At 39.6% G+C, this 22947-nt stretch overlaps 1 protein-coding gene across 1 annotated transcript in view; it reads left to right on the top strand.

The window, feature by feature from the left end:
• Window positions 1-22947, top strand: part of FRAS1 (Fraser extracellular matrix complex subunit 1) — a 470770-nt gene that overhangs the window by 181784 nt on the left and 266039 nt on the right. The window contains 8 exon segments of the mRNA XM_010384575.2: window positions 1652-1785; window positions 9676-9759; window positions 11505-11606; window positions 11901-12092; window positions 16804-16893; window positions 19578-19613; window positions 21006-21153; window positions 22587-22730. Coding sequence (XP_010382877.2) covers window positions 1652-1785; window positions 9676-9759; window positions 11505-11606; window positions 11901-12092; window positions 16804-16893; window positions 19578-19613; window positions 21006-21153; window positions 22587-22730 — 930 coding nt within the window.

Here is a 22947-nt window from a genome sequence, read left to right as displayed (position 1 = left end):
GGAGGTTCACATGGCAATACCCCAACTCTACTCTTTTTTGCTCAGTGTGGCTCAAAGATTTCCTAACCCCATTCCATGTTGGAACCAAGTGCAAAACCTTGCACTTGGCAGGATGGAGTGTCCCAGAGAGTGAGATTGGAACAAATCCTTAAGCGCCCTTCCGAATTTGAGATTCTGTGAGTTTCTGATATTTATCCCTCTGCATTCACAGCTTCTTAGATGCAAGGAAATAGGGAAAAGATCCTTTGATATGATTCCATAAGGCCAAGGTGGTTCCTTTTGCCTCCTTAGTGGACAGAAAAAGGAATAAATCAGTTCTCTGTATAGTATTGTCAACACTAATTCTGTTGGCTTGTCTTTGAGATGACATAACATCTTTCTCCAAGACACACACAACAGGAAGTATGCCTTTTATTTATCTTTATTTCATCCCCACTGAAGAAAGTATGCCTGCCTACAAACCAAGACACCCAGATTTTGTTCAGCAAGCCGGGGTCAGACTTTTAGGCCCTCTCCTTGAAATTCACGCTTGTTCCCATACTCTTTTTATTACATTTTGAGGATCTATGTCCCTTTCCATTTTTATAACTAGGTAGTGTATACTATATAATAAATAGGAATTATTGTCATTGCTGTATTATGCTCTCTCACAACATATAATAGCTAGAATACTTTTATTTAACAACAACTGGAATGCACACTCTATTCTTGCTTTTTCTCGTTAAAAAGATACCTCATTTCTTTCTGATCCCCAGTTATTCCATTTCCAGTAATCCTTTATTTACCCTGGAGAATTCCAGGGATGAAAAAATATGCCCAAGAATTGATGAAAGGAAAATGCTTGCCTCATGCATTTCAGATGTCACCTACCAGAAAAGGACTGACAGACGTTTTGGGCTAAATAACCAACCCTATAAGTGAAAATACTTGGAACAACAGAGTTGGGGGTGGTGTGGGGAGTAGGTTGTCTGAGTTTGTGGGATTCTTTCTTAGGTCCTCAGAGGCTTTCTCATTGACTCTCCATGAGAAAGAATTTGGAAGTATTTTCCTGGAAAGATTGGAGGATCAACTGGGGCCAACAACATAATTTGCAAAACTCTAGGGTCCCTTGTTCAAAAATCAAGAGGGGAAAAAACTTTTTTGTTGTTGTTTTTTTGTTTGCCTCTGTGATCTCTTTCTCTCAACCCGTCATATTTGTCGAGTTTTTTAGTTGCTATTTAATGTTTTCCTCCCTCGAGCCTGGGAATGAAGGGTGAGAGGATACGCTCACAGACACCCCAGACTCTACCCTGTGACTTGGTGCATAGGGTGCATGCAACCTCCTGGCACCAGCCCCCAAGAGGGTTGGGGATGACAGCATTCATTGGGACAGGAGTGGAGGAGCTTGTAGCTGAGAACTCATTCCAGGAAGCCAGCAGCAGGTGGGACCATGCATGAGCTGAGCCTCAAAGCTTCACCTATAAAACACAAATTCAGAGATTTCAAGATAGTGACAGCTGAGCATTGCACACCAAATACAGGACCTCCTTCTGTGCACTGGGCTTCTGACCAGTGGGCCCTGTGCAACTGCACTGGCTGCACCTCCATGCAGTCAGCCCTGGGATCAGCAAATGCCATCCTACTAGTAATCCTTGTTTCTTTGACCTTCCAGAACCCTGTTCCTATGAAGGCCGTGTGTTTCAGGATGGGGAGGACTGGCAGCTGAGCCGGTGTGCCAAATGTCTGTGTAGAAATGGGGTTGCGCAGTGCTTCACAGCTCAGTGTCAGCCTCTATTTTGCAACCAGGTAAGGAAGACAACCTAAGGATGCAGCCTTCACAGGCTACTGAAGAACATGGAGTCTCTTCTGAGAGTATGGCAGGCAAGCCTCAGAAACACTAGAAACAAGAAGTAAAGACCTTTTCGTTTTCCTTATAATTTTGGAGACCACCTCTGAGACATTTCTTTTACCCTTAGAAACTACAGATAGGTCTAATTACCAGCCACTTAGGCGAATTGTTATATAATGCAACTGAGCCTTGAGGGTTCACACAAGGAAGCCTCCAGCTCTAATGGCAGATGCTCCAGAAATATCAGGCTAAACATCTGGAAAATTTAATAATGTGATTAGATTTGTTATTGTTTTTCAATGCATAGGTATAGTCTGCTTTTTAAAGACATAATGCATATCTTTGAACATGATTATCCAGATGTACACAATTTAATTCTTATAGGATAATGATTCAAATTATCAAAGGATTTTCTCTGAGGACATTTAAGATAGTGGGATTTTGTTGTTCATTTAAAGCTGATCTGATTCTCAAAACATTAGACTCTTCACACAAATTTAGAAGAGAAAATCAATTGCAAATAAATGTGGTATACATGATATTTTATGTTATAGTTTTTTACTCTTCCAGAGGCTCCAATGGATGTTCCATGGAGTTGATATATAACCATGAAAGGAGTTTGCCTCCAGTCGAAAAAGAGCTCATTTTTTGATCTAAGGAAAAGCTGGAAGCCCACATTCAGTTGATACAAAGCAGTACTTTGTGTCAAATAAAACAAAATCAATGACATAGCATATTGTGACAATTGGGCAATATTTTTAAAGGCGACAAAAGGCAATTAGACAAGAAATGTTAAATGCCAAATAAAGGAGAAATGTATCTAATTGAAAGACTAGATTGTATTATCCACACCACACCAACTACTGTGCTCATGTCTCATGTCCCAATTCCTCACAAAGCCACGTCCTTGCTTTAAGATGGCAGATGAGCTTGTTGATAGAGTTGCACAGTGTCTTGTTCTAATGCTCTTACATTTGGAGGACACTCTAGTGTTGAGGCATTCTGATTAAGCCCATTTTGGGGCCTAGTCCCCTGGGGTACGAAGGATAATTAAGCAGTTTGCCACGATAACAATAAGGGAGGTGGGAAGAAGGAATGGAAAGAAGAGTCCATTGGAGACCTTCTGCTTTAAATCTTAAAAAATGTAACCTCAGACTGCATATTAGGGGACCAGCTACTGGAATAATTGAAAGTACTACTTCTCATCTTAAAAATCATTAAACATAAACTCTAGCTTCATGTGCAATATTTACTTACAGTTTGTGTTGATATACATAATTACTGTAAAAAGATGAAATTTGGTATCATACTTTAGAGCTAATTAATATGCAAGCAATTCTGAAGACTTGGAAATAGATTGATTTTAATCACTGTTGTATCATCAAGTCTATATTTTTGCCATTACATACAAAAAATCTCAACTGTCAGATCATTTAGAACCATTTTTCTTGATTTAATATCACTATTAAATTTTGGATGTTTATCATACCTAATGATACAGTTTGTTAACAAATATACTGGTTGTTCTGATGATCCAGAGGGGTGCTATCAACTCAGTGCTATTGTGGAAAATATCACCTCACCTCTACCATACCTACCACTACCACCATCACTATCACCATCACCACCACCATCACCACCACCATCACTACCAACATCACCACCACCATCACCACCACCATCACTACCACCATCCAACCATCACCATCACCACCACCATCACCGCCACCATCACCACCACCATCACTACCACCATGACCACCACCATCACCACCACCATCACCACCACCATTACCACCACCATCACCACCACCATCACCGCCACCATCACCACCACCATCACTACCACCATCACCACCACCATCACCACCACCATCACTACCACCATTACCACCACCATCACTACCACCATCACTACCACCATCACTACCACCATCCAACCACCACCATCACCACCACCATCCAACCATCACCATCACCACCACCATCCAACCATCACCATCACCACCACCACCGTTACCACCACCATCACTACCACCATCACTACCACCATGACCACCACCATCACCACCACCATCACTACCACTATCACGGGTATTTACTATGTGTCAGCCATTAATTATAAGAGCTTTTAAATTCTTATAACAGCACTACAAAGTAGGAGCTATTATTATGATTTCTATTCTATAGCTGATAAAACTGAGGTCCAGAGAGTGTGAGTAACCTGCTCATGGTGTCAGCACTTTTAACCTACACGGTTCTACACTGCAATCTCAGAAGACTACATGTGTCTTGTATTTTTAATCAGTACACTACGAATCCTGGAGTAATGAATTACACATTTATATATAATGCTGGCTGGTGCAAAAGTAATTGCGGTCTTTGTAATGCCCATTACTTTTATACCAGCCTAATAATAATCATAATAATGATGTTTGCTAACATCAAGCCCTTCCAAGAGTTTTATATACATTACATCATTAAATATAAGGAAAACACAAGTTTATCAGTAGAAATGTACTTTTAGGTCTTGAATTCTGGAAAAATTTGCAACCTATCTTCAAGGATTGTCGTGATTTTTAATGTAAGGTTTTTATTTTTATTTTTTAAATTTCAAAAGGAATTTCGTAATCATTAATGAAAGTTTGGCAAGGGTGGACAAGCGGAAAGGAAAACAATCATCCATATTTCTACCATTCAAAAAGACCAAGATAGATTTGGTGGTAGAGAGGGGAGGAAAATTCATTCCAATATTTTGGTAACAAAATGTAGTTATGTTTATTAGCATAGTTATAATCACATTTTAAAAGTTGGTGATAATCCTCAACAAGAGGAGAAATTCCTTATGTTCACATAAGGGGTTATTCTTCTAACGAAGGATGTAAATTCATACTGAAGTTGCCTGCTTTCAACTTTTGTCCAGATGTTTTGTGAACAGAGCCATAACCAGAACCCTTCCACATTTCTGTAGGCTCACTGAAATGGTTTGTTCAGTCTGATGAGAGTTCTTGTGAGAATTTTAATGCCATACTTTTATCAAATCTAATATTAATTAATCTGAGTAGTTTGAACTTATCTTTGGCTGTTTTTTCAAGAAAGATAGATGGGCCAAGTGTGGTGGTTCACGCTTGTGATCCCAGCACTTTGGGAGGCCTACGGGGGTGGATCACTTGAGTCCAGGAGTTCGAGACCATCTTGGGCAATGTGGCAACACACTGAGTCTACAAAAAATACAAAAATTAGGCGGGCATGATGATGCATGCCTATAGTCCTAGCTACTCGGGAGGCTGAGGTGGGAGTACAACGTGAGCCTGGGAGCCTGAGGCTGCAGTAAGCCACGATCATGCCACTGCACTCCAGCCTGGGTGACAGAGCAAGACCTGTCTCAAAAAAAAAAAAAAAAAAAGATAGATGATTGGTAAGTCTTCTGAGCCTTTACGTATTTGAGTATGACTTTTTTGTTGCTTTCATACATGAAAGACAATTTGGAGGGATCTAAAATTTGGAAGGACTATAATCTCTTCCCATCCTGACCCTATGGACTCCTTTCCACTGAATTTTGGAATTTAGTGCCATGGAGGAGAAATCTGAGGTTTGTCTGCTTTCTATTCTATTATATGCAGCTAATTTTACTCTGTTGCATTCTTGTAGGATGTTTCTTTACTTTATAATTCAAACATCTTTCAGAATATTTCTAGGTGAGTTATCTTTTTATATATTTTTGCCTGGAATATTATGGAGCTCTTTTAGACTGTATTCCAGTTTTTGAAATGTTTTCTTCAGTGATGGCTTTGATTAATCATATCTGTTCCAGTTATTCTCACTTCTCCAGAAATATCCATGACTCTTAGATTGCTCCTCTCTCTTTCCTTCTCATTATCAATCATGTTCTCTCTCATCATTTTTCACTGTGCATTTCCTCTGCATGGCAAGAGTTTCTTAAATTCCTATCTAGTATCTCTAATACTGATTTTAATTTGACAATTTTGCTTTAATTAAGTCTTCTTTTTTATTTCTGCTATCATTGGTTCATCTACTTTTTTATCCTGTTTATTTTTTATTGCTTCCTGCTTCTGTTTGATAAAGTCTGCATATTCTTTCATCTTACTGAACTTACAAAATGGCTTTTAAACATTTTCTTTTAGATCCTGTAGTAAATAGTTTTCAGAAATCTGCTGTTTCTCTGAATCTTTAGAATGTTACTTCTTTGTCTTTGATGGGTTTCTGGACATGCTAGCCCAAATATAGCATCTTGGCATATTGAATATTTTGAGCAGAAGGAATTTGAGTAAATGGGAGTAGCAGGAAAATCACTTTGACTTTCCCCCTGCCTTTCTACCCTGAAGCAGGTCATGAAGCCTAGGAAGCATTTTCAGATCTTTCCCTAAAGCAGGTTTTAAGACCCTCATGTGAGAGGTGCTGTCCTTATACCGACACCTATACAAAAGGAACACCCTTATCTCTGAAGACACAGGGACACAGAGAAAAATCACCCTTTCGTTTACCTTGCAAATTTTTCCTCAGTATGTTATCAATAGATCATACTTTTTGCCCAATGGAATGACTATCCATTCTTTGTCACAGCTGCTCTAAGAAAACACTCAGGTTTAAGTGTTTCTTTGGGTCTTTATTTCCTTATGAAGGTTCCTGTGTCACATAAAACTCAAATACATTTTTATGCTTTTCTCTTGTTAATCTGCCTCAGCTATGAATTTAGGATGAGTAGAAGATATTTGTCCTTTCCTACTGATCATTCTTCAGAGTTTTCTCCCAAGTTCCCTTCTTTCTATTTCCTCATCCTTCATCAAGAAAAATCAGTCTATAGTCACTGCTTGAAAGCTGCAAGGGTAAGTGGATTTATAGCCAGATGCTAGGAAATAAGCATGCCTCCTAATCCAAGGATCTGGCAAGTTTTCACTTAGTGTAGCTACATTGACCGAGATCATTTCTTTTTCTTTCTCCACTGCCCAACCCTCTTGTGTTCTGAATACCTGGAACAAAAAACTCCGATCCTCAGCCTGCACTGCTTTGAAGGCTCTTTCCGTGTCTCTCTCTGACTGTAATTCTTTCCACTGGGGCACTCTCCTTCCTCACTGCTTTTCATCACTCCCTCTACTTCCTCAGCACACATACTTCCCACTCATGTTTTATTGTTTGACATCATGGACTCTGACTAGATGCAGAAAGAAAGATATGAAGGGAGGTGAAGGGCTAGGGCTAACTCTTTGCCTCAAACAGCAGTGGCCACACATTGGAGAAAAGAAGGCCGTATTTTGTTAGATCTAAGAAGGTGGAAAGTTGGGAAGAGATGATGGTTCTTATTTTTATTTAGGCTTGCACAGCAATGGCAGGCCATAGAATGTCTTAGGGTCAGTGGGACTTCCTCCTGGCAATGGCAGGAGGTGGACTGTTCGTCTTACTCTTTGTTGGTGGGGTTTTAATGTCTTTCTGTATTTTCAATAGTATTGTGCTGGGGAGAAATTTTGTCAAGAGCTTTCAGCCATAATACACTATAAACTTCTTTATCATAAGTATTTTTATTTAAGGAATACTGGAAACCATAATTGAATGTATCTTTAGTAGTAGTCCTACCCCATGTTGTAGTGGCATTAGTAAAACGTTTTAGTACTAAATCCCTGTTTACTGAGGGCACCATATTAGACCTAGGGTTGGCAAACTTTTTCCATAAAGAACTAGATAATAAACACTTTTAACCTTGTGTGCCGTACAGTTGGAACAACTACTCAACTATACCATCGTAGCACAAAACCAGCCATAGACAATATGTAAATGAATGGGCATGGCTATGTTCCAGTAAAGCTTTATTTACCAAAACAGGCAGTGGGCTGGATTTAGCCCACGGACCATTGTTTGTTGGCCCCCGTATTAGACTCTGTGGTTAGAAGGGCCTGTATATGGTGGTCAGAATGATAGAATTCAGGTGTATGGTAGCAACAAAAGTGTACATCAAAAAGCCTTTCCCATCACTGCTCCACCTCCCTACTCAGCTTCTTCTTACTTCCTCTCCAGTCCTGGCTGTAATACACCAGTCCAGATGGATCTCAGCTCTCAATCGTGTAGTTCTCTTGTTTCCTGAAAATGTTCTCTTTAATGCTTTTCCTTCCTGCTCTTGTTAGTTTATATTTTTGAAGAAAGATTCTGTTTTGGTCAATACGACGTATAATTAGATGTTGCCAATAAGATTTGGAAATCACAATTTGCCGTATACCAACCACCGTACAGGTAATACCTCCCTCCCTGCGTATACTCATGGGGACTCTGCTACAGTTCTTGAGTCTACTCCATGCCGGTTAAGATGGATTGATGCTAACTCTATGCCTATTCAAGATTTGTGATTTTGACATTTGTTTCCTGTTTGTCTGACATTGTGTAAGGCTTAGTTCATTTGTTTATTATAATAAAGTTGCTGAATAGTGTAACATCAGCTAACGTTTCTTTTCTCACTGAAAGCTTATTAAACTGAAGAGGTCTGTCTGAAGTCAAGAAACGCTAAATGACTGCAGTGCAAGTTCAATTTCCATGTATTCCATTAAACAATGGTCATAATACTTTGCATATAGAAAAATAAAGAAATAAAACAACCTAAAACAGAGAAAATAGTTGTCAATTTAATTCTAGTGGTTCAGGCATTTGAAATAAATCCCAGTTAGGTAGTGATACATGAATCCAACTCATCATATAAAATGGGGTTAAAGAATTGCTGAGGTATGATTAGAGTTTTCCACAAAAAATTACAGTTCTGTGACTCCACCCTTCCCAAGTAGACTGGCCCTTCTTGTCCTTGCAGCATGAATACCAGAGTAACAATGACAATAAAATTGCATTTTCTACTCCTCATAAGAGAAAGTGAAGACAACTGTTCTAGATTTATCTTCTGTATAAGATCTACCACTTCTTAGTTATTGACAGTTGGTTCGTTCTCACCCTTTCCTCTGCCTTTCATTTGTCTCCTTTCCCGACATTGAAGAAGGCTGTAGTGATAAGTCAAAGTAAGAGGCTGACTCTTTGGCATTAATGAAAATTAAAGAAAGAAAATTCTTCTTAGGGCAGCAAAGACAAATAGTCTGATATTCTGGGAGTGTTGGTTGTGGTAGAGGTGAGAATGTAGGGACAGGGCAGTTGGGAAAGGCTTCTTTGGGTATTTAATCTGTCACCCACATTTCTCTGCACTGGCTTATTCCCAGATATCTAGAGATATGAGTGATTTTTTTTTCATGTGAAAGATCCCTCCAATGCACATATAAATATGTGTCCATTCATGTAAATAAATGTACACATTTATATATATGTAAAATAATAGTAAAGTAGCTTATCAAAGGAAGGATACCTTTACTTCTGAGTTTCAGGATGACTCAGCAGGAGTATCAGTGTTCTTAAATGTTGGTATGGTACTCGGAAGTCCTGCTGTCAACCAGTTACCATTACCAAGTTAGCTGTGTGACCTTGGGCAAGTTACACACCTCTCTGGTCTTTACTATTCTCGTTTGTAAAGCAAGGATAAGAGCATCTACTCACAGGGTCATGTGAAATACTTAGAACAGTGCCTGGAAGACACCAAGAACCATTATTATTGTTATTTGTGCTTTTCTTTGTTTTGAAAATAAGACAGGACTTGAGGCATATGCAAACTTCTTAAGGGCACCCTGACCTTGGAAGTGTTCATTCTTATTAGAGCCCCAGGTGACTAAGAAATGTTAAATGAGAGGCAAGTGCTGTTATAGATGCTTGGGGCGCATGATTTAGTTGGCTATGAATGAAATTTTCCTGCTGTTGTGGATCTTATTAATATCACTTTGTGATGGATTGTTCCTGTTCTGGGTGTTAAGGACGAGACTGTAGTCCGAGTCCCTGGAAAATGTTGCCCGCAGTGCTCTGCACGATCCTGCTCTGCAGCTGGCCAAGTATATGAGGTAAGCTTTCATGCTCCCCATGTAGGTGTTTTGACAATCTGTTCTCACACATCTGCCCTCCACCCACTCCAGCCACCATAAGTCGCCACCCTCATGTCTGACTCTGCCAGGATTAGTAACTCAGTACATAAACAGTTTTTCTCTTCTCTTCATAGAAAACTTGTATGAAAAAATTATGTTGAAGGGGATTATAAATATAAAGGAATGTGCTGGCAAGCAGCACCTGGTTCATGAACCTTGGTGAACTTACTGTTCACACATCTTGAAGGGGATAAAAAGGGCTATTATTGGTTACCATCAGTTTACATTTAGCTTTGAGGCTCTGGGGATGTCTCTCTGCTTTGGCTGGATTTTATGCATTGATATCCAGAGACAGTCTCTTCACACCCCTGCCGTCTTACACTGGGGAAAACCCAGGCAGGAGTGGTAGAAGAGAGAGGGAAGGGAGGCGAGAAGCTGTTGGTGGTAGAACCTGCAAACTCAAAAGTACTATTGGGTAGCCTGGATAACTTTGTGCCTAACACGTAGTAGGCATCAAATAAAGATGAGTTTAAAAAACTGAATGAATAGATGAATGAATGAGTGAATGTTCTGTCTTGGGAGTGCCTAACTGGTCCAGAAAAAGGTTACCTTACTCAAAAGCAAAGAACACATAAAAAATAAACTCAATTACTTCCCTTACTCACCAGCCACTCTAAAAAGGACTAAATAGAAATTAGGATCATAACTCTCAGTAGAAAATCTGAAAATAAGTATTAGGGGATGGGTGCCTCAAAAATTCTAGACAGGTCACTTGAAATCTGAATGAAAATAACTAATTGGGGAGGATTTTTATATGTACTAGATCTGTGCTGCGTGACACAGTGGCCACATGTGTGGCTTGCATTATATTTTTATTGGACAGGATTGTTAGACTAAGTTGTTCTTTGAAGAGACAGGCTTTATATCTGTAATGGCATTTTCAACTGCAAGGAACAGAAATCCCACAGTAGAAGTGGCTGAAATGCTAATATTAAGTATGTCATCTAACACAAAGTCTAGAGGTAGGGTGGGGCAGCTGCAGGTTTATCAATTCAGGTCTCAATGATGCCTTCAAGGATCTAAGCTCTTTTGATCTTTCCACCTGCCACCCTTAACATGTTGGCATTTGCTCTTCATCTTGTCCCCTCCCATCCCCAAGGAGACCTCCTCAGCCCCAGGTAGCTCATCCTCACACAACTATTACTAAAGGTTGGTAGAAGAGAGGGGGGGATTTTGTTTCAGGTGGGAGGAGAATTTTTACTTTGACCTCCCACCACTCTAGCAAATTTCCCCTGAGGTCCCCTCCGGTTGGACAGTGTCCATGCCCTAGCTGCAAGGGAAGCTGGCAAAGTGAGTATATGGCAGTGAGGGCTGGGCCTCCTGGAAAAGGCAAGAGCTAAAGAATGCTGTGGATGAGCCAGTCAACAAGGGCTTTCTACCCATCTCAGTGTCCCAAGTCTCTATGTGCCTGGCACAGAATGGGCCCTCAACACACCTGTAGAATGAATATAGGTGAATGAAAATTAATCTAAAGTCTCCTTTGGACATTTATTGACTGTCTTCATAGAAGCTATTCCTATCTAAATGTTATCATTTCTCAAGAGTACATTCAATGTAGCTCAGCTTACAAATGTAGTAAAAATTGGGTATCTTATGTGTCAGTGCTTCTATTTGATGTATGGGACGTTTGATTTTCCACGTTCTTCTTTCCTGTCTTCATGCAGCATGGTGAGCAGTGGAGTGAAAATGCCTGCACCACGTGTATATGTGACCGGGGTGAGGTCAGATGTCACAAGCAGGCCTGCCCGCCCCTGAGATGCGGAAAGGTATTTGAGTGTGTGTACCTTACTTGTCTAAGCTCTATTATGGATCATTTAAGGAATGCACTTCTTATTCCCAGGGGAATCAAAAGTTGTATAATGTTTGCAAAGTTACATAAAGATATGAGAGCTCTGCTTCCTAGGAAGAAGGGTTGAGGTGCAAGGGATCCTGCCCATCGTGGATCGGGCCAGGGAAAGAGCCGTGTAGAGCTTTGGTATTTTGGGTCCTCCTGCCTCTGTTGGCTCGGGTGTTTCACTGTCTCCTGAGAACTGCCCCTCACTTTGCTCCCTGTGTCCTAGGGTCAGAGCAGGGCTCGGCGTCATGGGCAATGCTGTGAGGAATGTATGTCTCCTGCCGGGAGCTGTTCCTATGATGGGATTGTGCGGTACCAGGATGAAATGTGGAAGGGCTCGGCCTGTGAGTTCTGCATGTGTGATCATGGCCAAGTGACCTGCCAGACTGGAGAGTGTTCCAAAGTGGAGTGTGCCCGGGTAAGAAGCAGGGGCGTTTCCATTAGGACCGTTGCAGCTCTTTCCGTTGGGATAGTAAGGGGCCCTGCCTGTTCTTTACTTCTTGGCAGCAGCAGGGATGTCCACATTGACTTCTCACATTTCACAGGACCTTCTAGCATAAGATTCCATGGTATAAAATGAATGTCACTGTTTGTTCAGACTAGCTCGGAACAGCCCCTGGAGCTTTTAGCTCTCAGTGCATCTGGTCAAATTGGAAGCCCTGAGCCAGAGACATGAAAGGGAAGGACATGATATAGGACATTAGCCTATCAGACAGCGCAGCTGAATCTCATTGCTGATGGCGAGCCCAGTTCGTCCCGGCTGTGAAACAGGGTCCACAGGTGTGCTGGTGGCCGGGCTCTTGTTGTAGGCCTCACTGACAGCATTTAGCAGAATGAGAGGGGCCGCTTCCATGGATCAGGAAAAAACGTAACATGCTTTTTGTTTTTAAGAGAGAGCAAAGGGGACCTTATAAACAATTAACTCCATTGGCCTCTGTTAACCTCTGCTGTCTGCAGAATTTCTAGAAGCTTCTAACAAAGCAGCCTCTGTTTGGACTATAGATATACTGTATATTGGAGGGAAATGACTTTTTTTTTCTCTTTGAACTTGATTTTGACCCATTACAAAACAAATTGCTTTTAAAGTTGTCTCCTTCTCCCTCACTGCTCCCTTCCGCCCCACCAATTTCCCTCTGGGCCATGGACTTGAGTAGATGAGGGAAATTAGAAATATCTGGAGCCCCGGGTGTCTGTGAAGGCATTTTTCTTTCTAGTTCTTCTCCCCTACTTCTCAGCTCCTCTTAACCCTGAGCCTAGGGAGGGACAACCTTTCAGACATGGCTGTCATTGGCAGGGTTATTTTTCAGTTTGTCTCCTACTTGTAGGTCTTGACAGAGTTGAGACATATTTAGGTAAAGAGGGACTTGCTTTTTGCAGATTCATTTCCCCCCACATACCTTTCCATTTCTTTTCTTCATGTTAGGGGAGTCAGGGTGGTTGGATGAAGATGAGAAGAAAACCTAATCAGGGCCCTTTTTTGTTGTCTCTCTCGGGCTGAGGCTGGGCTTCCCTGCCTCGGCAGTCTGCCCCAAGGATCTCATTTCATTTTCTAAGGCCTTAGTTTATGTAACATCCTAGAATTTACGAAAAATGTGGGAGAGGAGATTCTGGTAGGGTGGGTCCTTTAACCGTCTAATTTCAGTGAGATCTGAACAAAGAGTCTCAGTCACAGAAAATTGTTTAGCCTGTATCCCCAGCATTTCTGCATTTCCACGTGCCTGCCTGCTGCTGTCAGCTGTGACACCTGGCTATGGTGGCATGAGCCAGGCATTCTTGGCTATTCTTAGAGAATGTGGGGATTAGCTGCCAAAGTGGAGAGCACTTCAGTATTCCTCAAGTCACCCCCATAACACTGTCTCATCCCTTTCTAGTTACTAGTCTTTTCTTTTATGAATTGAGGAGTTCTGATGCCTCGCCTATTTCTCCAGATCTTTAACCAGCTAAATTGTTTTCTTCCATATTACTTCCATGTTTCCCAAGTTTTGTTTAAAGCCCTGAGTTCTAAACTAGAAACTCTACCAGAAGTGAAATTTTAACCGACATTGAATCTGATGAAAAATATCTCTTGGTCTTCTTTATATGCCATGTTTCTGTTGACCTTGTTAAATGAAGCCCGGATGTACTAACGTCCTAAGTCCTGCTTAGCTTGTATCACTGGTGATAAAAAGATGAATAAGGCACATTATGACCTTAAGACTTTCCAGGCTTTTTAGGAAGTCAGATATGTAAGCAAAAATTATAGCGTGGCACCAATGAAAATATGAGTTAAATATATTAGGAGCTCCCGGAGGAAATGACTATGTCTGCCAAGGGGCACAGTGGAAGTGCCCTGTTGATATTTTTATTCAGTTCTACCCCACTTTCTGCCTACCTTCTTCTCTAAAATATCAAGGTCATTTTGATTTCTGATCTTGGATACCAAGGGTGGATTAAGTGTGAGTGCAATGCACATCAAAAAGATACAGAGAAGTTAATTTTTAAAAGAAGAGGCAAAGGTGTGCAGCTTCACTGTCGTCTTCATTATCACATTGGTTATCAACAGCAGTGTTCTGAATACCTTTGAAATCAGCATACAGTTTTTGTTGTTAAAAAAGAAGAAAATGGCCTGGTCTTTGTCTTTGCTATATTCCACCAAATCTCTAAACATTGAAACATAAACAAATCAATGGTAGGCTAGCACAATATAATGATTTTCATATTTCTAGATTTGATGATGTCTTTGAAACTGAATTCAGGTGAAGAAGTCAAATTATCTTTTAAAGAAAAGGACCTAGCATTCACATCTGAAGCATAAAATGGAATGGGAAAAATGGAAGCTTGGAGCAAAATGCATAGGCGAGGGTAGGCACGTGGTAAATGTGAGCTGCCTTTCCCCACGCCAGTGGAGGCAGGTTCCCTCAAAAGAGTGTTTCCTTTTCCGATGAGTAGGTTAGGCCAGTCTTAATCATTGGTCTGGTGGCTGTAGGTATGATTAGGTGGGGAAAGGATAGATTTCTGTCTGGTCTATGCAACAGAACCCTCTTTAAAAGGAAAGAGTATGTTTGTTTCCAAAAGCAATTTTACTCAAAAGTCAAATGCTAATTGGAGTGAACTCCCCACTGCAGTGAACTGATGTGGTTTGGGGCATTCAGGCTGCTTCTATAAATAGCAAATCTGTTTGAAACTTCCAACCTCACCAAAACCGAATCCTTGTGCCCCAGGAGCAGTGCTTACTGTTACTTACAGTGGTGTTTGAAGGTCGAGAACAACCTTCCTGTTGCATAGGCCTTTCTGTTTCTATCCTTTCCCTACCTAATCATACCTACATCCACCAGTCCAAAGACTGAGATTGGACTAACTAACCTGCTCATCAGAAAAAGGAAGCACTCTTTTGAGGGAATTTACCTCCAGTGGAGCCCGGCAAAGCAGCTCACATTTATGGAGTGCCTACCCTTTTCTGTGCATTTTGCTACAGGCTTTCATTTCCCTCCCACAATTTTTTTCAGTACCTGCGTCCGCCCCACCACCACCCCAGCCAGTTTCTTTGCCTCATTTAGGTGATAGGGAGTCACTTTTCAGTTTTGTCTGTATGTATTTTAGTGGACACTCAAGAATCTCTCATGAGTTTTGTCTTTTACAGAAGTACGCATAGTCAGTCTTGTTTCAAAACATTGTTTTAAGTGACTTAGATTACATGCGTATCAACTCTTTTGTATGCTTTGAAAGCAAATTTCGGTGTTTCTGTGTTATGCCTTCACTACCAACTGATTGGTCACGTTTCTGCAAGACAATTTATATGTAAATACATCTGCTCTCTGTAGTACCCACTGCTCCCTACTGGCCTCTGATTGACATGAAATCTTGATGGACAGTAATCTATATAACTCCAAAATAATTATAATCATTTATGTATTTTTGTGTTTCTTTTAAATGTTTAGATTTTCTCTCAGTAAAATAACACATATTCATTCTAGAAAATTTTGAAGGCCCAAGAAAAGTAGAAAAGAGACTTAAAAATCCATCTATAATGCTACCAAAGACATCCAGTGCATCCAGAGACAACCAATGCTTTCATAATATTTGTCATTAGTACAGTGTTTTTAAACAAAATATCATTATAATTATTCTGTTTATGCAAATTTATATTATTCATTTTTCATTTAACATGGTTTCTACACTTTTAAATATAATACAGTCCCCAAATTAAATATTAAATATTTAGAGAAACATTACCATTCTTTAGAAAGTAGATATATCTTTCGAAAGTGAAAAGTGCTTTAAAGAATACTCTTTAGACTACAGATATTATATGTTAGTGTAGAATACTAACATATAGATCAGATGTTAGTGTATACACATGAAAAATTGGAAACAGAGATTGTGTTTTTAACATCAGATTTCCTGGGAGATGGGACTTCAGTGGAAATACACTTTCTAAATTATAGAATTGCAAATTATTTACATTTTTACAGCAAACATTTATTTTGTAAAAAAATAAAAATTTTAAAATTATCGATACTGGGAAATGAAAATGATAAGACGTGGAAAGTTAAATATCCGCAAATATGGCAGGGTAGATAAATTAAGATTATTCCTCTTATAATTTTAAGAATAGTTTTGATATGAGTTGACTAGCAGTAAGAGTTTCAGAATATTGAGTAAAGTTTAGTTTTCTACTGCTTAATTTATGCCCAAGACTACATCTGTGCATAAAGGGATGCATCTGATTTTGTATTCAGGGAAAAGTGGTGGTTTGATTTGAGCACTGTTAATGAAACTAAAGTCACAAATTGTATGTTTAAGGTACTGTGATCCTTTTCTGAAACTCATAACTTTCCTAGACTATAACATTATCCTTGGTCATCCTTCTTATTCATGTGAGCTCCTGGTCACGGGTAGAAAATTATGGAGGGATCGGAGCATTAGTATTCACCATAACAGGAAAGAAAAAGCACAGGGAGGAGTGTGCTGTGTGGACTAGACTCCCCATAGGAAGACAGCACACAGGGAGATGAAACAGGGAGAGGGCCAGAGCCAACTGTGTGCCAGGGTTTCTCATTCCAGTTAGGGAACCCAACTGCTTCTCAATTTAGCCTTGCTACCTGGAGATATCAATTTGATATGTGCCACTGCAACCCTTATTTCTACAGGGTGAAGAATTAATTCACTTAGATGGAAAATGTTGTCCTGAATGCATTTCGAGGAATGGTTATTGTGTTTATGAAGGAAACGGAAAATTCGTGAGTATCAGGCTAATAACCAAAGATGATTTAAAATTAATTCAAAATTAATCTAATGAGGGGACATTACCTTCTCGTTTCTTTTACCCATTCCTTTGTTCAACAAATGTTATTGTGCACCTACTATGCACCAGGCTCTGGGGACATAGAAGGGAATACAACAGGCAGAGTTCCTGCTCTCTTGGTGGGGCATACTTTGTAGTATAGGGACACAGAAAACACACACACACACACCCCACACATACTACACGTCAGGTGCTGAGGAGCACTACGTAGAAGAATAAAGCAGTGCAAGTGGGCCAGACAGTAGCTGCGCAGGACGGTGGGATGTAGGGGGTGTGGTCCTTTACATAAAATGGCGAGGAGGTTTCTCTTACAGAAAAGTTTGAGCAGAGCCTGAAGGGAGGGAGCCGGGTAGATGTCTAGGGGGAAACATACCAGGAATAGGGATCAGGAAATGCAAAGGCACTGAGATACAAGTGTGTTTGGCATGTTCAAGAATTTGGAGTCTGGTGGGAACTTAGTGAATGAGGGAGAAAGGCATTGGCCCGTGAGGTCTAGTAAGTAGCCTGGAGGCCACAGTTCTTTACCCTGAGGCAGATGGGAGCTGTTGGGGAGTTTTGAGCAGAAGAGTGCTGGGCTCTCACTTAACTCATGAAAGGACCACTTTGGCTGCTGCATGGGTGAGTGACAGAAGGAAATGAAACTGGAGGTAGGTGATCTGGTTAGTGGGGTTTTGTAATGGTCCAGGCAAAGGGCAATGGTGGCTTGGCCTAGGCAAGAAGTGGTACATTTGGTAAAAAGTGACCAGGCTCTAGATTTATTTTGCAGGTAGCAGTGACAAGATTTTGGTTGATTACACATGGGGTAAAACTCTGTTTACTAAGGTTTTATTTTGCCCTCTGTCTGCACTTTTCTGTTACCCAAAGGAAATATATTTATCTTAATCTTTTCAAATTTTCTGAATTTATGTAGCCCATATTTTTCATGTTGGGTATTGGAATGTTGATAAATTCATTATGTTTTTTAAAATATGCCAGTTGGTCATAAAAACAACTGCTTCTTTGACCGGTCAGAATAGGATTACAGTAGTACCCACTTATCACAGAATATGTGCCAAGGTCCCCAGTGGATGCTTGAAACTGTCAGTAGTACTGATCCTGACTGGCGTCAATTGAAACACATTTCTGTTCATGTTTTCCACTGACACAGTTAATGCCTTTTCCATCTTAACTAACCACTTATCACATACTATGGCCGTAACTTTTGCAGTTTGAGCTGCAACAGCAAAACTAGCACAAATTTGTTTTTACTTCTTCACAATTTCATAGATAGATTTATTCTCACTTTAGACCTTAGCAACCTCAGCATAAATTTTTTTCTTTCCTTATTAAGTCAAGAACTTTCATCTCTTCACTTAAAGGAAGCACTTTGCAGCTTCTCTCTGGCATATCCAAGTTGCCAGCATCACTACTCTTGGACTTTGGGGCATTATTAAGTAAAATAAGAGTTACTTGAATGTAAGCACTGTGATACTGAGATAGTGGCTGTGATAACCAAGATGGCTCCTGAGTAACAGGCAGTGGCATCTACAGCGTGGATATGCTGGGCAAAGGAAGGACTTAGGTCCCAGGCAAGATGGAGCCAGACAACTTGAGATTTTCATCATACTACTTAGAATGACATGCAATTCAAATCTGATGAATTTTATATTTCTTGAATTTTCCATTTAGTATTTTCCCACCATAGTTGACTGGGGTTAACTGAAACTGCAGGAAGTGAAACCATGAATAAGGGGGAACTACTGTCTACAAATTAGGAAGAACGACTTTGACTGGTGAACTGATTCCTCCACACTTTTTTTCTTTTTTTTTTTTTTTGATTTGGGTAAATTACATCCATCAACCTTCCGGTGTTTCTGTACATTCTGGGGAGGCAGTATTGTATAGTGTTAACAGCGCAGGCTGTAGGTTCAAATCTCTACTTTGCTGTGTACTGTGATCTTCGGCAAATTACTGAATCCTCAGTGGAAACTAGAGATAACAATGGTACTTACCTCATGGGGCTGTAGAGATGTTGTGTGTGAAGCACTTAGAACAGTGCTGTCTTGGCACGATTTTTAAAAAGCTGAAAACATTGGCGTATTATTATTTTGCTGTTGGCATTGTTTCCTAGTGATAGATCACACTTTAGTCATTCTCATTTCTTAAGAATTTAGGAGGTTTTAAAGCCTCCCTACAAATGTTGAATTTATATTTTCTCAATCATAGTATCCATTTTCCTACTCATTTTTGGAGATAAATTAAACTCAGTGAAAGTAAAGAAAACTAAGTTATTTTAAATAAGTACAAATCTCCATCATGCTCTGGCACCATGCAAAATTCAAGAATTGGCCCTTGCAAGTTCAGGTTCCTTGACCATTAAGTCCTTAGTATTGAGGGGAATTGAAACCAAGTACTCAGGCACAAAGTGAGAATTCAGAAGTATTTCCTAGGCATGTGGTTTTCATCTCAGATTAGTATGCTTTTCTTGTTTTTGATAAGATAGATTTCATCTCTATTCATAACCAATAAATAAAGTTGCATGTTACTTGGGAAAAATGGATAACTCCTAATGAAAAAATAAATAGATCAGCCTAATGGTGTTTTTAGTGGCATAATAAAGACATTTCTCTTTGTTCCTAGATGTCCTCAAATGCTAGTGAAGTTAAACGTATTCCAGTAAGTATAGCTTTTTAACTTGTACATAGATCATTATAAAATTGTTTTATGTAATGATCTGCATGAAATATCATGGGGAAAACCTAGTACCTTAGTATTTTTAACAGTCACATTTGATGCACTATGATCAGAAATTAAGGGTCTTAATGATAATTCAGACTTTGATGCATTGAACTTTTGCTCTTTTCTTTAGCCAATTGTTTTATGCAGTTGATAATGAATGCTTCTCTAACCACAAGCTCCTACATAGATTCTTTCCCTTGCTTGTGATATTTTTCTCTCCCTGATTTTTTTCTGGCCTAGAAAACTCAGTTTAACCATCAGTAGAGTTTTATGTCCTGCAAAGTGCTGAAGAAAGAGCTTCTTGGGTTTGCAAGCATTCATTCCCCAAACAATCCCGAATTTGTTCTCTCCAGATTATCTACAGGACAGTGTTATATGGTTTCTTTTAAAGGGAGAATGCAAGCATTTAACACAGCAATCTTACAATAAGGGGTCTGATCTCGAGGATGAGTCTGCTTTCAAATGGAAGAAAAGCACTTCTGCCTTCTCAAGACAGTATTGCTCAGTTTTGTAACATTTAATGTTCATTTTGCTAAATACCGTCACATTAATTGTTTGATATGTTCAATGTCTGCTGACTTAATAAGCATTTTATAAAATTGTTAGTTTAAAATCTGCTCTCCTGTTTTCTCCTGTTTCACCTCCCTCATCACCCCCATACCTTCTGGTAAGAACCTCTGTCTCTTTCCTGTAAGCAAAAATGAATTGTTCTTCACAATTCAATTTGGAATCTCTGCCGACTACTAATGTTTATTTTCGTAATTTGCTTGGATGAAAAGAGTATTTTACTGTGTGAAAGCTTAGGGCACATCTACAGCCCATTAAAAGTAGGCCTGCAAAAGTTTTAATTTTTAGAATATAATGACTCAATTGTTAACTCTTACTGTGGTAACCATAAGGAAATTCAGGTTTTTAACTAAGTGTCCCACTGTTATTTTAGAGATTGTATTTAACTCAGCTGCTAATCACTAGGTATGTTGTAATCTCCTTTGATGTTTTTGGTGAAAGAGGTTGAGAAACAAGTTTTAAATGCCTTTTACATATTCTGTTAGTCCTAGAATACTTTCACAGCTTGTCTCTGAGTGTGCCTAAAATATTTCGGCTGGTGCTCTACATTGAAATAAACCCATTATGAACAAAGAAAGATAAATTCTGTCTTTTTAAATTTAGGACTCTTTTGCTATTGTTCTATTTCAGAGTTAGATTTGGCAGAGTACTGATTAGCTGCCTTCACTTTGTCCTTATGGAAATTGTAAGTTCTTCAGCAGCAAACTCTCTTCTGAATTACTGTACCCTGATAACAATGCTGTTCTTCACTTTTTTACATAGGAGGGAGAGAAGTGGGAAGATGGCCCTTGCAAGGTGTGTGAGTGCCGAGGGGCTCAGGTAACTTGCTATAAGCCCTCTTGCCCACCATGTCCAGTGGGCACACTGGCCTTAGAGGTGAAGGGACGGTGCTGTCCAGACTGCACATCAGGTGGGTCCATGTCTCCTCTGTTTCTACTGAGATAGTTTTACCGCCAAAAAGCTCAGAGATCCGCTTCCCTAACTCCTTGCTTCTTTTTTTTTTAGTTAACCAATGGGTTTGTGTGTTTCTCCATAATTTTTCTAACAAATGATGCTAATTTATCTTTGTCCATGTAATTGCCAAACTCGACAGATTATGAGCATGTGACCTTGGGCAAGTCATTGACCCTCTTTAAACCTCAATTTTCTTGTTGATAAAATATGCCTTATGTATCTTGCAAAATTATTGTGAAAATCAAACAACATGTTTGAAGACTTGTAAAGGTAAATCTGTCTTCTGTTGTTCAAAATATAAGAATAATTTCTCAAAGTTTATTATGGGTGTTCTTTGTTCTTAAGGTGAGCTATTAAACAGATGGTTTCTTTTGGAGTTGTCAAATGGGTCTTTAAAGTTTACAGACTCATTAATTTTTTCCAAAAGATAATTTCGTCTACTTGTTCTGCAATTCTGCTTTCAAATCACCTGGGTTGAATTAGTTCCAGTTAATAATTGTTGGCAGGCACTGGAGTTGCTCTGGTTGAGTAGTAATTTGCCTATAAGCTTAGTCTCTTTCAGAGAAGTGGCATTTTCTTCCATTCATATTTCATAATTAATTGTTTTCATTCACAGGCCATAATTTTCATATTGGCAGTTGCTCTTGTTGCACTCAACTTATTTTGGCTAATCGCAGTGTTTTTCTGAAGAGTTTATCAAGGAAAAAGCAAAGCAGCTTTATGGCTTAATTATGTTACCTTCACCAAAGGGCTCTCTGGGCTTTCCGAAACAAACATTTAGCATATTATTATGCACTATATATACCGAAAATCAGGTCCTTGGCAACTTCAAAACCTGAAAAAAGAAGTCCCTTGCTGATAATTACCACTAAATTCAGTGATAACCCTAATTACTGAAAATGAGATTTGAAATTTTGGAGAAAAAGAAGAAAATGAGCTGCATTTTTCTTAGATAAAAATCACTATTTTTAAACATTGTAGGTTTTATGTCTGAAGTGTTTGTACATGTCAAAGCTTAAGAAGAACATCGGAGGTATCACAAATTATTGAATCTGTTTAAATCATACATTATGGAAGTAGTCATTCCTGTTTCTTGAAGTATTCCAGCAGGTAGAGGCTGTTCTTCTAGTATCTTCATGTTGGGACTATGGAAGACAGTGATGAATTTCAGACAAGGAAAACTTCCTTGCAATCTCGCATTGAAATGCATTTTTTTTTTTTTTTTTTTTTTTGGCTATTTAGGAGGCTTTTTCATATCTAAGTCCCACAGTTTTCTGTTTTTCATGTTCTACGTAATGCTGCATACCTTGTAGATTCTTTTCTGAAGAATGTAAGAGAAATAATAGATGGAGTTCACTGAGTTCTCCCCTTCTTTGTGCTTGATTTCAGTTCATTGCCATCCAGATTGTTTGACATGCTCTCACTCTCCAGACCACTGTGACCTCTGCCAAGATCCTACCAAGTTACTGCAGAATGGACGGTGTGTGCACAGCTGTGGTCTGGGTTTTTACCAAGCTGGCAGTCTCTGTTTAGGTATGGCTCTGAGTGGACAGCCCAGAGGTGGTGGTGTGTGGGAGGCAGACTCATCAAAGATTGTGATTCTTAAACTGAGGCTCAATATTGTCAAGGAAGGGGTCATGCATGGAGCATGTTTTTGAGATGCACAATGTCTAAAAACCTCTAGAAGGTGGTAATGTCATCTATAGGTTACCTGCCCTCTCTACCTGCAGGTCTCTTTTTCTGCCATTTT

Source organism: Rhinopithecus roxellana, chromosome 2 (genome assembly GCF_007565055.1).
Source record: "Rhinopithecus roxellana isolate Shanxi Qingling chromosome 2, ASM756505v1, whole genome shotgun sequence".
Lineage (NCBI taxonomy): Eukaryota > Metazoa > Chordata > Mammalia > Primates > Cercopithecidae > Rhinopithecus > Rhinopithecus roxellana.
The sequence above is the reverse complement of the archived record's forward strand: the minus strand, read 5'-3'. Positions and strand labels throughout refer to the sequence as shown.